General features: G+C 47.4%; 1 protein-coding gene across 1 annotated transcript in view; it reads left to right on the forward strand.

The window, feature by feature from the left end:
- The first annotated feature begins 3,347 nt into the window (after positions 1 to 3,347).
- LOC140211912 (sorting nexin-1-like) overlaps positions 3,348 to 14,177 on the forward strand; it is a 124,322-nt gene continuing 113,492 nt past the window's right edge. The window contains exon 1 of the mRNA XM_072282114.1: positions 3,348 to 4,234. Coding sequence (XP_072138215.1) covers positions 3,348 to 4,234 — 887 coding nt within the window. The remainder of the gene's footprint in view (positions 4,235 to 14,177) is intronic.

Consider the following 14,177-nt stretch of genomic DNA (forward strand, 5'->3'; position numbering starts at 1 on the left):
TAAAAGTATCTGTGAAGCTGATTGAGTTTCAGCTCATTTGCCGTTGAGAGTGGTAGTTGTGGAATCAATAATGGGACAGAGAGTTGACAGATTTGAGAAAGCCAGTGTGGATTGGTTTAGGGTGTATTGTGGCTAATTGTGAAGGACAATGTCAAAGTGTTAACACAGCTGCTCTCGTGTACGTGAATTTTCAAAAGGCTTTTGATAAAATGCAACATAACAGGTTTGTCATCAAGATTAAAGGTCATGGAATAAAACGAGCAGAGCAACAGTGAAAGAAATGGGCTGAGAAAGAGGAAGAGGCTTATCCAGCTGGAGGGTCCTGAACTGTGGAATTTTCCAGGCTTTAGTACTGGGACAATTCCTGGTTTTAATATCAATGACTTGCATTTGGGTGCACAGTGCATCGGTTCCATGTTTGCAGATGACTCATTTGCAGGTGCTATTAACTGCAGCGAGTACGGTAACAACGACAACACGACGTGGGCAGAGAGGAGGTCTCTGTCGGTCAGGTTTGACCATAGACGATGTATCCTTGCTGCCCACGTGATTCACAGGCCAGTACGATATGGCAGAGACCAATACTGTTTGGCACCGGCAGCTTTGCAGGAGTTGCCAGTCAGCATTTAGCTCAATGTAGCACTGCCTTGGGGACTCCAGCTCTGGGTTTTTCCCTTGGGGTTTACTGCTGAATACGAGTGGATATAGCAACAAAGCAGCTGAGGCTTGAGATCACAGTTTTCCTTCTCCCAGATAAGTTGCCAGCTGTGGCTGATGTGACCCATCTGCCTGAAGTGACTAGTTTTAAGGGGCTAGTAACGCACCTTTGCCCCTTCTCCTATCAGTAGAAACTTCGAGACGCTTGCCATTGGGTGCATTTAATAGTTTAATAGCTAGAGGGGGCTTATCCTCACTCACCCCCAACTCCTCCAGCTATAAAAAAACTCAAGGAACCTGGGCAGAGAGATGGCAGAGAAACATTGCAGAGGAGGTTACCCTTTCCACGTTGGTGGAAAGAAAGAAAGGCTGAGTAAACAAGGGAGCCTAAGAGTCAAGAAATATGCTGATGCACAAAATGTATATTGTATAGTATATATACATGTATAATGTTGGGGAAGTGTATATTGTATAGCGTTGGGGTAGTGTATATTGTATAGTGTTGGGGAAGTGTATATTGTATAGCGTTGGGGTAGTGTATATTGCATAGTGTTGGGGTAGTGTATATTGCATAGCGTTGGAGTAGTGCATATTGCATAGCGTTGGGGGAAGTGTATATTGCATAGCGTTGGGGAAGTGTATATTGCATAGCGTTGGGGAAGTGTATATTGTATAGCGTTGGGGAAGTGATTACGGAATGTCCAGGGCTTTAGAAAAACAGGAAAAGGAAAAGGAGATAAACCATTATAAAAGACTGATTCAGTCACAGTTGGAGCTCAATTCTGGGCACCACAATTGGGAAAAGGCTGGTTCAGTCAATTACCACAATTGGGAAAAGACTGGTTCAGTCAGTTACACACTTGGGAAAAGGCTGGTTCAGTCACAGTTGGAGCCCAATTCTGGCCACCGCTATGTGTGACTGCAGGGCTGAAAGCATTTACGCTGGGAAAAGTGGGATCGTTCTCTTTGGAACAGAGGAACTTGTGAAGGGATCTGATTAAAAACCAGGAAGGATACAACAGAAGTCAGAGAGAGAAAGTTCCTGTTGTCAGGGTGGTCCTGTCCTATGTCCACGTATGATTTTTACTGATTCAGATTAAAGCCACCATAGACATAATGAAGACAGAAGAACATTAATCACCAGGGACACCTCTGCAGTATGCTTCAGCACATCTGGGATTCTGCAGAGTATGAAGTTTCAAACATTCACTCTGCTCAACAGGCAGGAAGGGCATTGAGTTGGTCACTAGGTATCACAGTGTAGTCCATCCCAGCAAATGGGTATACCCGCCCCCACCCCCCTTCAGTACCTCTACTATAACAACCTGTCGTGTCCAAGCAATTCCCACCATTTCATACAGTACCTGGTACATTAACTCTCCACTGTTCACCCTGACCTGTCAGCTCCCACCATTCTCCTGTGGGGAATACCCCGTTCAGTCTCCGTGTGACACACAGATACCCCTCATAGAACAGTCCTCAGACAACATGGTCTCTTGACATTGCCATATTGCAATGCATATACTTAGTCCACACACTGCATTATTTCATTAGTACCTCCCCTATATCTAAAAGTTCATAGAGTTTGACATGAAATTCTCCCTGTCCAGAACAATTCCATAAACACACAAATGTAGGGCTAATGGGAGAGAAGGCAAGATTGATCTTAAAGTGGGTTAAAAGCACGATGTAGACCAAGGAGCCTGTACTATCCCTCTATTCTGAGTGTACCCTCTGGTCCTAGGCTCCCCCACTAAAGGTAACATCCTCTTCACATCCACTCCATCTAGGACTTCCAATATTTGATAGATTTCAGTGAGATTCCCATGTCTCTTGATAGCAGTCACTGTCCTGAATCTCTAGATATAGATCTAAATAGTAACCAGGTTTTAAACTGAGATCCCAGTTTTCCGTGACTTCTGGGAGATTGGGAAGCTGACTGAGAGAGAATCTCTTTCCTGGTCACAAAGGATGCTAAGTGACCAAGAACTGGGAAGTAGGCCAAGCCAAGATGAGATGAGCTTACCTTTCTGGACGTGGATCATGTCGGGGAAATTGGACAGGAGGCCCTGGTACAGAGACAGCACGTCCAACATGTGGAAGAGGTCGTTCTTGGGCTGTTGGGCAAACAGTTCACCAATGGCTTCGTAGGTCTTGCCGGTGACAGAGATGGCCCTGTTGAGGGAGACGGCCAGATGAGGCTGGTCCATCTCGAAAGCCTGACTGATGGAAGTGAAAGCGTTTCCCAGTTTCTGGAATTCCTTCCTGAATCCCCCGGCGTGTTTGCGGCACAGGTCCGAGGCCACGTTGCTAAGCTGAAGTACACTGTCGTCCAGCCTCTTGGAGAAGGCTTTGAAGGTGTCTACCCTCTCCTCCACGTCCTGTAGATCCTGGTGCTCCTGAGGGATTTGGATGGTGAGGAAGGAGTTGGCGCCCACCAGCTCGTCTCTCTCAGTGCGCCTCTTGCCCTGTTTCCAGGCGCGGTCGTCCGTGCAGGTAAGGAAGTGCTGGAAGCCTTCGTACTGGGAGAGCACAGGATGACTGGTCATGTGCCCCATCCAGAGGATCAAGCGCCTCCGCCGCTTCTCAATGAAGTCGTCCTCGAAGCGGCCGGTGGCCTGTTTCTCTGGCAGGTGAGGCACCGAGATGACGGAGAACTTATGCAGCAGCCGATTGTGCAACCAGTCGAAATGCTTATAGCGCCGATACACCGGGTAGTTGGTCAGGCTGGGCGTCAGCTTGTACGAGATGTAACTCTTGATGCCCCGGAACTTGGTCTGTTTGGTGGGCTCCTCGATCGTGCAGGTGAACGGCTGAGGGTTCTCGCTCCACTGTGGCCCGTCCACACTCATCTCCACGCAGTAGGTCTCGGCCGGCCTCAGGACAGAGGGCACCTCGCCCAGGATGAACGCCTCCCCGCCCGAGCGCACGAAACTGGAGAAGCGGTTGAAGTTCTTGCCCACGGCGCCGCGCCGGCTCGCCACGCTGTCCTGCCGCTCGATACCCGGCTTCTTCCGCGGGCTCACCATGCCGGCGTAGGGCATCGCCGGGTGCCCGTGCCCGTTCGGGGCTGCGCTCACCCCAGGCTCGTCCGCCACTGTCGACGCGTCGTCCCAATCGTCCCAGTCGTCATCGTCGTCTTCCTCGTAGCCAGGGCCAGGGGGGGAGGTCCCGGGACCGGGCACCGTCAGAATCTCCACGTAGGAAGCGGGGAAGAGCCCCCGGTGCCCGCGGCTGTTGCTACCCTCCAGCCAGCCGTCCAGGGAGTCCGTGCTGAATACCAGCAGCTCCTCGTTCTCCTGGATACTGATCTCCTCGGGGTTCTCGCCCTTGAAGTTGTACAGAGCCTTAGCTCTGACGTACGCCATTGCCCAGGGCGCCGGGAGGTCTCGGGGCTCTCGTCCAGTCCGCCCCTACTGCATGTCCCTCACTACCCACCTCCGACCTGTTCCTGGTGTCCTGTGCCCGGCTGTGACTCAGCTCCCGGTGTCCTATGCCTGGCGACCTTTCCGCTCCCGGTGTCCTGTGCCCGGAGATCTTCCCGCTCCCGGTGTTATGCCACCGATCCTATCCCGGTGTCCTATGTCCGGCCGCCTCTCCCCTGTCGCCGTCGCCAAAGTTTGGTTGCCAAGTTTCTAGCGAAGTTCTCGGCCGCCCTCTAGGTTCCACAGCCCAGAGGCGGCGCTCGGGACACGGAGCCCCACTCCCGCTCCCGCCCCCCGAACCCGACACCGCTCTCCCCTTGGCCCTGGCGGGGAACTACCTCTGCCCGAACCCGAACACAAACACACCGCGCCGGTTGGTGCCTACCGGCTCCCTCCTCAGTCAGGCCAAGCCACAGCGTCTCCTCCCTGGCCGAGCCCCTCCCCGTCTCCGTAAACTCCCAGCGCCCTGCGCTCTTCCATTTCCGGCCGCGGAACCATCCCTGGCGTCCGGATCTCCTTCAACCTCCGAAACACCTCTTTCCTACCGTTTCTCCTTCCTCAAAGAAGAGTTCTCATTAAATTTCCCCTATCCTTCCGCATACCCCCGTCTCTCTAGAAACCTCCCTGAAACCATTTCCAAAACCCATCACACGCCCAAAAATTCTCTCCCTTCACAACCCTCCTACCCACCTTCCACACAATATTCCACCCGCTATCTACTTCCAAACTTTGGGAGACTCCAAGGAGCTGCAGATACTGAAACCGGGAGCATCAACCAACCCGAAGGGGAAACTCAGAGGGAAAACTGCATCTGCAGAGGCAAAGGTTGAGTTGATTTCATTTGCACAGGTACACATAGGTACGGGTACAAACTCTCAGGTTGGAGGAACACCTCTGATTCCCGCAACCTCATGGCATGAACATCAATTTTTCGTTTCATTAATTTCCCCCTTTCTCCTTCCCTCTTTATCTATTCTCCAACCTGGCTCCTTACCTCCCCCCCCCCCCCGTGTGCCTCTTCTTCTTCCCTTTCCCCACAGTCTCCTCTCCTAACAAGATTTTTTTCTTTTCCAGCCTTTGCCTTTACCTTTTTCAACCATCACCTCCCAGTTTCTTACTTCATCACCCACCCACCTGGTTTCACCTATCATCTTTCAGCTTATCCTCTTTCTCTCCCCCCCCCCCCACCTTTTTATTCTGGCTTCTATCTCCCCCCCCCCTTCCTGTCCTGATAAAGGGTCTCAGACAGAAATTTTGACTGTTTTTCGTTTCCATAGATGTGGCCTGACCCGCTGAGTTCCTCCAGCAGTTTGTGTGTGCTGCCAAGTAAAATTTACTTTCACCGAATCGCATTAGCATCCCATAAACAGCATTGAGAAGAAATACAAATTAAATAAAGATTATGCGCAATTTTTACAAGCAGGAACAGGATAGAGCAGAGACATGGTACAAGGTGATCGGTGATGGTGTGGTATTGCTGAACTAGAGATAAGGTCGTGCCAGTTGGTTAATATTTGAAAGGACGTCGCAGTTCTTGAACCTGATATTGTGTGACTTCAGACTTCATGTAGCTCAAGCCTGATGGTATCTGTGAGAAGATGGTATGGCCCAGATGATGGAGATCTCTGGTGATGGGTATTGCCCAATGTAGATAATACTGATGGTGGGATGTGTTCAGCAGAGTCCAGGGTCTCCTGTAGATGATACCGGTGTGGGTGGGATGTGTTCAGCAGAGTCCAGGGTTTCCTGTAGATACTACCGATGTGGGTGGGATGTGTTCAGCAGAGTCTAGAGTCTCCTGTAGATGATACCGATGTGGGTGGGATGTGTTCAGCAGAGTCTAGAGTCTCCTGTGGATGATACCGATGTGGGTGGGATGTGTTCGGCAGAGTCTAGAGTCTCCTGTAGATGATACCGATGTGGGTGGGATGTGTTCGGCAGAGTCCAGGGTCTCCTGTGGATGATACCGATGTGGGTGGGATGTGTTCGGCAGAGTCCAGGGTCTGCTGTAGATGGTACCGATGTGGGTGGGATGTGTTCAGCAGAGTCTCGAGTCTCCTGTAGATGATACCGATGTGGGTGGGATGTGTTCAGCAGAGTCTAGAGCTTCCTTCCCACTATGAATCTGTCATTCCTGTGTATTCATAGAACATAAAAGAGTACAGCACAGCTACAGGTCCTTCAGCCCACGTATTGTGCTGAACCAGCTAAAAAGTAAATTAATAAAAACATACACTAATCCCTCCTACCAACACATTGTCCATACCTCTCCACCTTCCTCATCTCGGCATCTCTTAAAAGCCTCTAATGTATGTGCCTCCACCACCATACCAGGCAACGCATTCCAGACATCCACCACTCTCTGAGTAAAATTCTTACCCCTCACATCCCCCTTGAACCCACCTTCACCCTCACCTTCAATGCATTTCCTCTGGTATTAGACATTTCTACAGTGGGAAAAAGATACACCCTGTCTACTCTATCTATGCCACTCATAATCTTATAAACCTCTGTTAGATCACCCCTTAGCTCTGCCATTCCAGACAAAACAACCCAAGTTTATCCAGCCTCTAAATGCCCTCTAAACTAGGCAGTATATTGGTAAACCTCTTCTGCACCCTCCCCAAAGCCTCACATTCCTTCCTACAGTCAGGTGACCAGAACTGTATGCAATACTCCAGAATGTGGCCAAACCAGATTTTTGTAAAGTTGCGACATAACCTCCTGACTCTTGACCTCAGTGCCTTGACTAATAAAAGGAAGGTGTTCCATAAGCCTTCTGAACCACCAATTGAGCTGTGTAGCCACTTTCGTGGAGCTATGATCTTGGACCCCAAGCTCTCTGTTCAGCAACTCTGAAGGGTCTTGCCCTAACAGTGTACTATCTCCTTGTATTTGCCCTACCCATTTATCTGGGTTTAACTCCATCTGCCATTTCTCAGCCCATATCTGTAACTGATTGTGCTGTATTCTTTGCCAATCTTCTACTCTGTCCACAACTCCACCAATCTTGGTATCATCTGCAAATTTTCTAACCCACCCATCTACATTTTCATCCAGGTCATTTATACACATCACAAACAGCAGAGGTCCCAGCACAGATCCCAGCGGAACACCACTGATTACAGATCTCCATCTCGAATAAGTCCCTTCAACCACTACCTTCTGTCTTCTGTGCAATTCTGAATCCAAATTCACTGTGGACCCCATTCATTCTAGTCTCTGGATTAACCTTCCATGAGGGACATTATTAAATGCCTTACTAAAATCCATGTAGACAACATCTACTGCCTTACCTTCATCAATCTCTCTCATGACCATGTCAAAAAATTCAATCAAGTTGGTAAGGCATGACTTTCCCCACACAAAGCCATGCTTGGTCTCCCTAATTAGGCCATCAATAACCTAGGGTAAATCCCATCAGGCCCTGGGGACTTATCCATCTTAATACTCATTTGGAGGACCAACACTTCGTCCTCTTTGACCTCTAAACACCCTAATGTATTTATGTACTCAGCACTGACCTCCTGGTCCTCCATATCCTTTTTTTTGGTAAATACTGAAGCAAATATTCATTAATTCCTCACTCACATTCTCCACATCCAAGCAAATGTTCCGCTCTTTATCCTTGAGTGGTTCACTCCCTCTCCCTAGTTAACCTTTTGCCCTTGATGTATGTATAGAATGCCTTGGGATTCATTCTAATTCTATTTGCCAAGGACTTTTCACGGCCCCTCCTGGCTTTCCTAATTCCCTCCTTTAGTTTTTTTCTGGCTTCTTTATAATCCTCATATGCTCCGTTTGATCTGAACTTCCAAAGCATAACATACTTTTCCTTTTTCTTCCTGACTATATTCATCAGCTCTCTGGACATCCAAGGTTCTCCTATCTTTCCATCTCCGTCCTTCCTTCTAACAGGGACATACCTTTCCCATACTCCGTGCAATTGACCTTGAAACACCCTCCACATATGGATGTGGATTTGCCAGAAAAAAAGGTATTCCCAATTAACTCTCCTTAGTCCCTGTCTAATGCCCTTGTACTTTGCTCTATTCCAATTTAAAACTCTTCTGCAAGGACCATATCCCTCCTGATCTATAGCTATCCTGAAAGATAAGGAGTTGAGGTCACTGTTCCCTAACTGCTCACCCACTGAAAGGTCAGTCACCAGGCCAACACCAACACCAAGTCCAGTATAGCCCCCTCTCACTGGACCATCCACATAATTAATTTAAGAAACCCTTTTGGATACAGTTAACAAATTCTGTTTAAACCCCTTACTCTAAGAAGATCCCAGTTTATATTAGGGAAGTTGAAATCCCACTTGACAACAACACTATTATTTTTAGACATTTCCTTAATCTGATTACACGTCTGCTCCTCAATGTCCTGGAGGCTATTGGGGGAGCGGGAGGGGGTGGATGCTGCAGTACAATCCCATCAGTGTGATTGTACCCTTCCTATTCCTGAGTTCTACACAACTGGGATCAGTGTCTGAACCCTCCATTACGTCTCCCCTGAATGCCCTGTGATAATGACTCTGACTCATAGTGCAATTCCTCCCCCACCTCCTCTTTTACCTCCTCCTCTATCTTTTCTAAAACTTCGAAAACCTGGCACATTAATCTCATTCCTGCCCCTCTCTCAGCTAAGTTTCAGTAATGGCCACAACATTGTATTTCCATGTTCTGATTCATTCTCTAAGTTCATCACCTTTGCCCATAACCCTCCAAGCATTAAAAATACACACTTCAAACTATCTGACCCATCATACCTGCTGATTTGATTTTGCCCTTCCATACCTTCCCTGACATTTACCTTTCTGTCTGATCCTTTCCTTACTGACCTCGGGCTCCAGTTCCCAGCTCCCCGCAAATCTAGTTTAAACCCTCCCCAATAGCATTAGCAAAGCTCCCACCCAGGATATTGGTTCCCCCCCAGTTCAGGTGTAACCCTTTCCCCTTGTACAGGTCATCCCTTCCCCAGAAAATGTTCCAGTGATCCAAGAACCTGAAACCCTGCCCCCTGCCCCATCTCCTCAGCCACTCATTCATCCGTGCCATCACCCATTCCTACCTGCACTAGCCTGCGGCACCAAGAGTAATCTGGAGATTACTACAATTGGATGTCCTTCTCTTCAGTCTGTTTCCTAACTCTCTGTACTCTCTGCGTAGGACCTCTTACCCTTTTTTGACTATCTCATTGGTGCCAATATGCACCATGCTTCTGGCTGTTTGCCCTCCCCCTTGAGAATATCCTGCAGCCGCTCCGATACATCATGGACCCGAGGCAACACACCATCATGGTGTCTCTTTTGCAGCTACAGATCTCCTTTCTGCCCCCCTAACTATTGTCCCCTATAACCTCCACACTGCCTGACTTAACCCTTCCCTGCTGAGCCTCAGGACCGGTCACAGTGCCACTAGCCTGGCAGCTGCTGCCATGCCCTGATGGGTCAGCAGTCACCCCAGCCCAGCAGCGTCCAGAGAGGTGTACCTGTTGCTGAGGGGAACCCTGCTCGACTGCTTAACCCCCTTACCCAGCTACTGTCGGAACCCTGTACTCTGGAAGGTGTACTTGTTGCTCAGGGGAATGGCAACAGGGGAACACTGCTCGACTGCTTAATCCCCTTACCTCTCCCGGTGGCCACCCACCTACAGTCTGAAGCCTGTACTCTGAAAGCTGGAAAGGGCATGTAATAGGGGTAATATCACAATTGTAATGGGGGACTTCAATATGCAAGGGAATTGCAAAACTTAGGTTGGTGTCAGTTTGCAAGACAGGGAATTTGTTGGATGTCTACGAGATGGCTTTTTAGAGCAGCTTGTTCTTGAGTCTACTCAGGGAAAGGCTATCTTAGATTGGGGGTTGTGTAATAACCCAGATCTTATTAGGGAGCTTAACGTAAAGGAACACTTAGGAGGCAGTGATCCTAATATAATTGAACTCATACAGTAATTTGAGAGGGAGTCAGATGTATATCACAATGGAATAAAGAGAATTACAGAAACATGAGAGAGGAGCTTGCCCAGGTGGATTGGAGGAGGATACTGGGATGACGACAGAGCTGATCTGGCTGAAGTTTCTGGGAATAGTTCACAAGGTGCAGGATAGATATGTCCCACAGAAGAAGTAGTTCTCAAATGGCAGGGGTAGGCAACTGTGGCTGACAAGGGAAGTTAAGGACTGAATAAAAGCCAAGGAAAGGGCATATAATGTAGCAAAAGTGAGTGGGAAGTTGGATGATTGGGAAGGTTTTAAAATCCAATCAAAGGCAACTGAAAAAGTCCTAAGAAGGGAAAAGATTAAATATCAGGGCAGACTAGCCAATAATATAAAGCAGGATACTAAAAGTTATCTTGGTTGTACAGAGTAAAAGAGAGGTGAGAGTTGAGATTGGACCACTGGGAAAGGATGCTAGTGAGGTAGTAATTGGGGACAAAGAAATGACGGATGAACTTAATGAGTAGTTTATCAGTCTTCATTGTGGAAGACACTAGCTATATGCCAGAGGTCCATGAGTGTCAGGGAGCAGGAGTGAGTGCCATTGCTATTACAAATGAAAAAGTGCAAGACAAACTCAAAAGTCTTAAAGTGGATTAGTCACCTGGACCAGATGGACTACATCCCAGTCCTGAAAGAGGTTGCTAAAGAGATAACAGATGCATTGGTAATGTTCTTTCAAGAATCACTTGATTCTGGCATAGTCCTGGAGGACTGGAAGATTGCAAATGTCACTCCACTCTTTAAGAAGGGAGGACAGCAAAAGAAAGGAAATTGTAGGGCAGTTAGCCTTATCTCAGTGGTTGGGAAAGTGTTGGAGTCTATTATTAAGAATGAGGTTTCGAGGTACTTGGAGACTAATGACAAAATAAAATGGTTTTCCACTGTGGCAAGGGGAGAAAAAAACCAGAGGACATGGGTTAAGGGTGAGGGGGGAAAAGTTTAAAGGGAACATTGGGGGGGGGCTTCTTCACACAGAGAGTGGTGGGAGTATGGAATGAGCTGCCGGACGAGTTGGTAAATGCGGGTTCTTTTTTAATATTTAAGAATAAATTGGACAGATACATGGATGGGAGGTGTATGGAGGGATATGGTCCGTGTGCAGGTCAGTGGGACTAGGCAGAAAATGGTTCAGCATAGCCAAGAAGGGCCAAAGGGCCTGTTTCTGTGCTGTAGTTTCTATGGCTTCTATTTAAGTCAAAGTCAGCAAGGTTTCTGTTTAGGGAAATCTTGCCTGACAAATCTGTTGGAATTCTTTGAAGAAGTAATGCTATTGCTATTGGGAAGGGTTTAAAATAGATCTGCAGGGGGGTGGGAACCGGAGTGAAGAGGCAGAGGATGGGGCAGTTGACGCACAATTAGTGACAGCTTGTAGCGAGTTTGTGAGGAAGGATAGGCAAATGATAGAGCAAAGATGCACTCAGCCAGCTGGTTTGAGATGTGTCTATTTCAATGCAAGGAGTATCATAAGTAAGGTGGATGAACTTAGAGTGTGGATCAATACGTGGAACTATGATGTTGTGGTCATTACAGATTCTTGGATATCTCAGGGGCAGGAATGGCTGATGAGTGTGCCGGGCTTTAGATGTTTCAAAACGGGCAGGAAGAGAGGCAAAAGAGGTGTGGGTGTGCTGTTGCTAATCAGAGAGAGTATAATGGCTGCAGAAAAGGAGGAAGCCATGGAGGGATTGTCTACTGAGTCATTGTGGTGGAAGTCAGAAACAGGAAGGGGGCAATAACTCTACTGGATGTTTTTTATAGATCCCCCAACAGTAACTGAGACATTGAGGAGCAGATTGGGAGGCAGATTCTGGAACAGTGCAATAATAATAGGGTTGTTGTGATGGATGATTTTAACTTTCCTAATATTGACTGGCATCTCCCTAGAGCAAGGGGTTTAGATGGGGTGGAATTTTTTAGGTGTGTTCAACATGTACATGTAGATAAGCTAACTAGAGGAAAGGCTGCACAGATCGGCTGCACCTGATCTGAACCTGGTCAGGTGTCAGATCTTTCAGTGGGAGAGCATTTTGGAGGTAGTGATCTCAACTCTATTTCCTTTAACATGGTGCTGGAGAGGGATAGGAACAGACAATTTGGGAAAAGATTTAATTGGGGGAGGGGGAAATATGATGCTATCAGGCAGGAACTTGGGAACATAAACTGAAAGCAGATGTTCTCAGCGAAATGCCCAGCAGAAATGTAGCAAATCTTCAGAGAACATTTGCATGGTGTTCTGCATAGCTATGTTCCATTGAGGTAGGGAAAGGATGGTAGGGTAAAGGAACTGTGGTGTACAAAGGATGTAGAAAATCTATTTAGGAAGAAAAGAAATGTTTATGAAAGGTTCAAGAAACTAGGTACTGTTAGAGTTCTTGAAAATTACAAGGGTGCCAAGAAGGAGCTCAAGAATGAAATTAGGAGAGCTAGAAGGGGCCATGAGAAGGCCTTAGCAAACAGGATTAAGGAAAACCCCAAGGCATTCTACAAGTATGTGAAGAGCAAGAGGATGGGCCGTGTGAGAATAGGATCAATCAGGAGCGATAGTGGAAACGTGTGCATGGAGTCGGAGGAGTTAGCAGAGGTACTTAATGAATACTTTACTTCAGTATTCACCAGGGAAAAGGACCTTGGCATTTGAGAGGATGACTTGCAGTGGACTGAACTGCTTGAGTGTATAGATATTAAGAAAGAGGATGTGCTGGAGCTTTTGAAAGGTGTTAAGTTAGGTAAGTTGCTGGGACCAGACGAGATATACCCCAGGCTACTGTGGAAAGTGAGGGGGAGATTGCTGAGCCTTTGGTGATGATCTTTGCATCATCAATCAGGATGGGAGAAGTACCAGAGGATTGGAAGGTTGCAAACGTTGTTCCCTTGTTCAAAAAAGGGAGTGGAGATAAGCAAGGAAATTATAGACCAGTGAGTCTTACTTCAGTAGTGGGCAAGTTGTTTGAGAAGATCCTGAGAGGGAGGACTTATGAGCATATGGAGAGGTATAATATGATTAGGGATAGTCAGCATGGCTTTGTTAAGGGCAGGTCGTGCCTTATGAGCGTGATTGAATTTTTTGAGGATGTCAAGCAGAGGATATAGTGTATATGGATTTCAGTAAGGTATTTGATAAGATTCCCCATGCAAGGCTTATTCAGGTCTAAGAGGACTTTTCTTTGTGGATCCAGAACTAGCTTGCCCACAGAAGGCAAAGGGTGTTTGTAGACGGGTCATATTCTGCATGGAGGTTGGTAACCAGTGGTGTTCCTCAGGGATCTGTTCTGGGACCCTTACTCTTTGTGATTTTTATAAATGACCTGGATGAGGAAGTAGAGGGATGGGTTAGTAAGTTTGCTGATGACACAAAGGTTGGGGGTGTTGTGGATAGTGTGGAGGGTTGTCAGAAGTTACAGTGGGACATTGATAGGATGCAGAACTGGGCTGAGAAGTGGCAGATGGAGTTCAATCCAGATAAGTGTGAGGTGGTTCATTTTGGTAGGTCAAATATGATGGCAGATTATAGCATTAATAGTAAGACTCTTGGCAGTGTGGAGGATCAGTGAGATCTTGGGGCCCATATCTATAGGATACTAAAAGCTGCTGTACAGGTTAACAGTGTTGTTAACCGGGAATATGGTGTGTTGGTCTTCATCAACCATGGGATTGAGTTCAAGAGCTGTGAGGCAATGTTACAGCTATATAAGACCTTAGTTAGACCCCACTTGGAGTACTGTGCTCAGTTCTGGTCACCTCACTACAGGAAGGATGTGGATACTATAGAGAGAGTGCAAAGGGGATTTACAAGGATGTTGCCTGGATTGTAGAGGGTGCCTTATGAGAATAGGTTGAGTGAACTTGGCCTTTTCTACTTGGAGCAACAGAGGATGAGAGGTGACCTGATAGAGGTGTATAAAATGATGAGAGGCATTGATCGTGTGGATAGTCAGAGGCTTTTTCCCAGGTCTGAAATGGCTAACACGAGAGGGCTCAGTTTTAGAAGTGGGGGGATGTCACAGGTGAGTTTTTCACACAGAGTGGTGCCAACAACAGTAGTAGAGGCGGATACAATAGGGTCTTTTAAGAGACTCTTAGATAGGTACA

Source organism: Mobula birostris, chromosome 18 (assembly GCF_030028105.1).
Source record: "Mobula birostris isolate sMobBir1 chromosome 18, sMobBir1.hap1, whole genome shotgun sequence".
NCBI classification, from domain to species: domain Eukaryota; kingdom Metazoa; phylum Chordata; class Chondrichthyes; order Myliobatiformes; family Myliobatidae; genus Mobula; species Mobula birostris.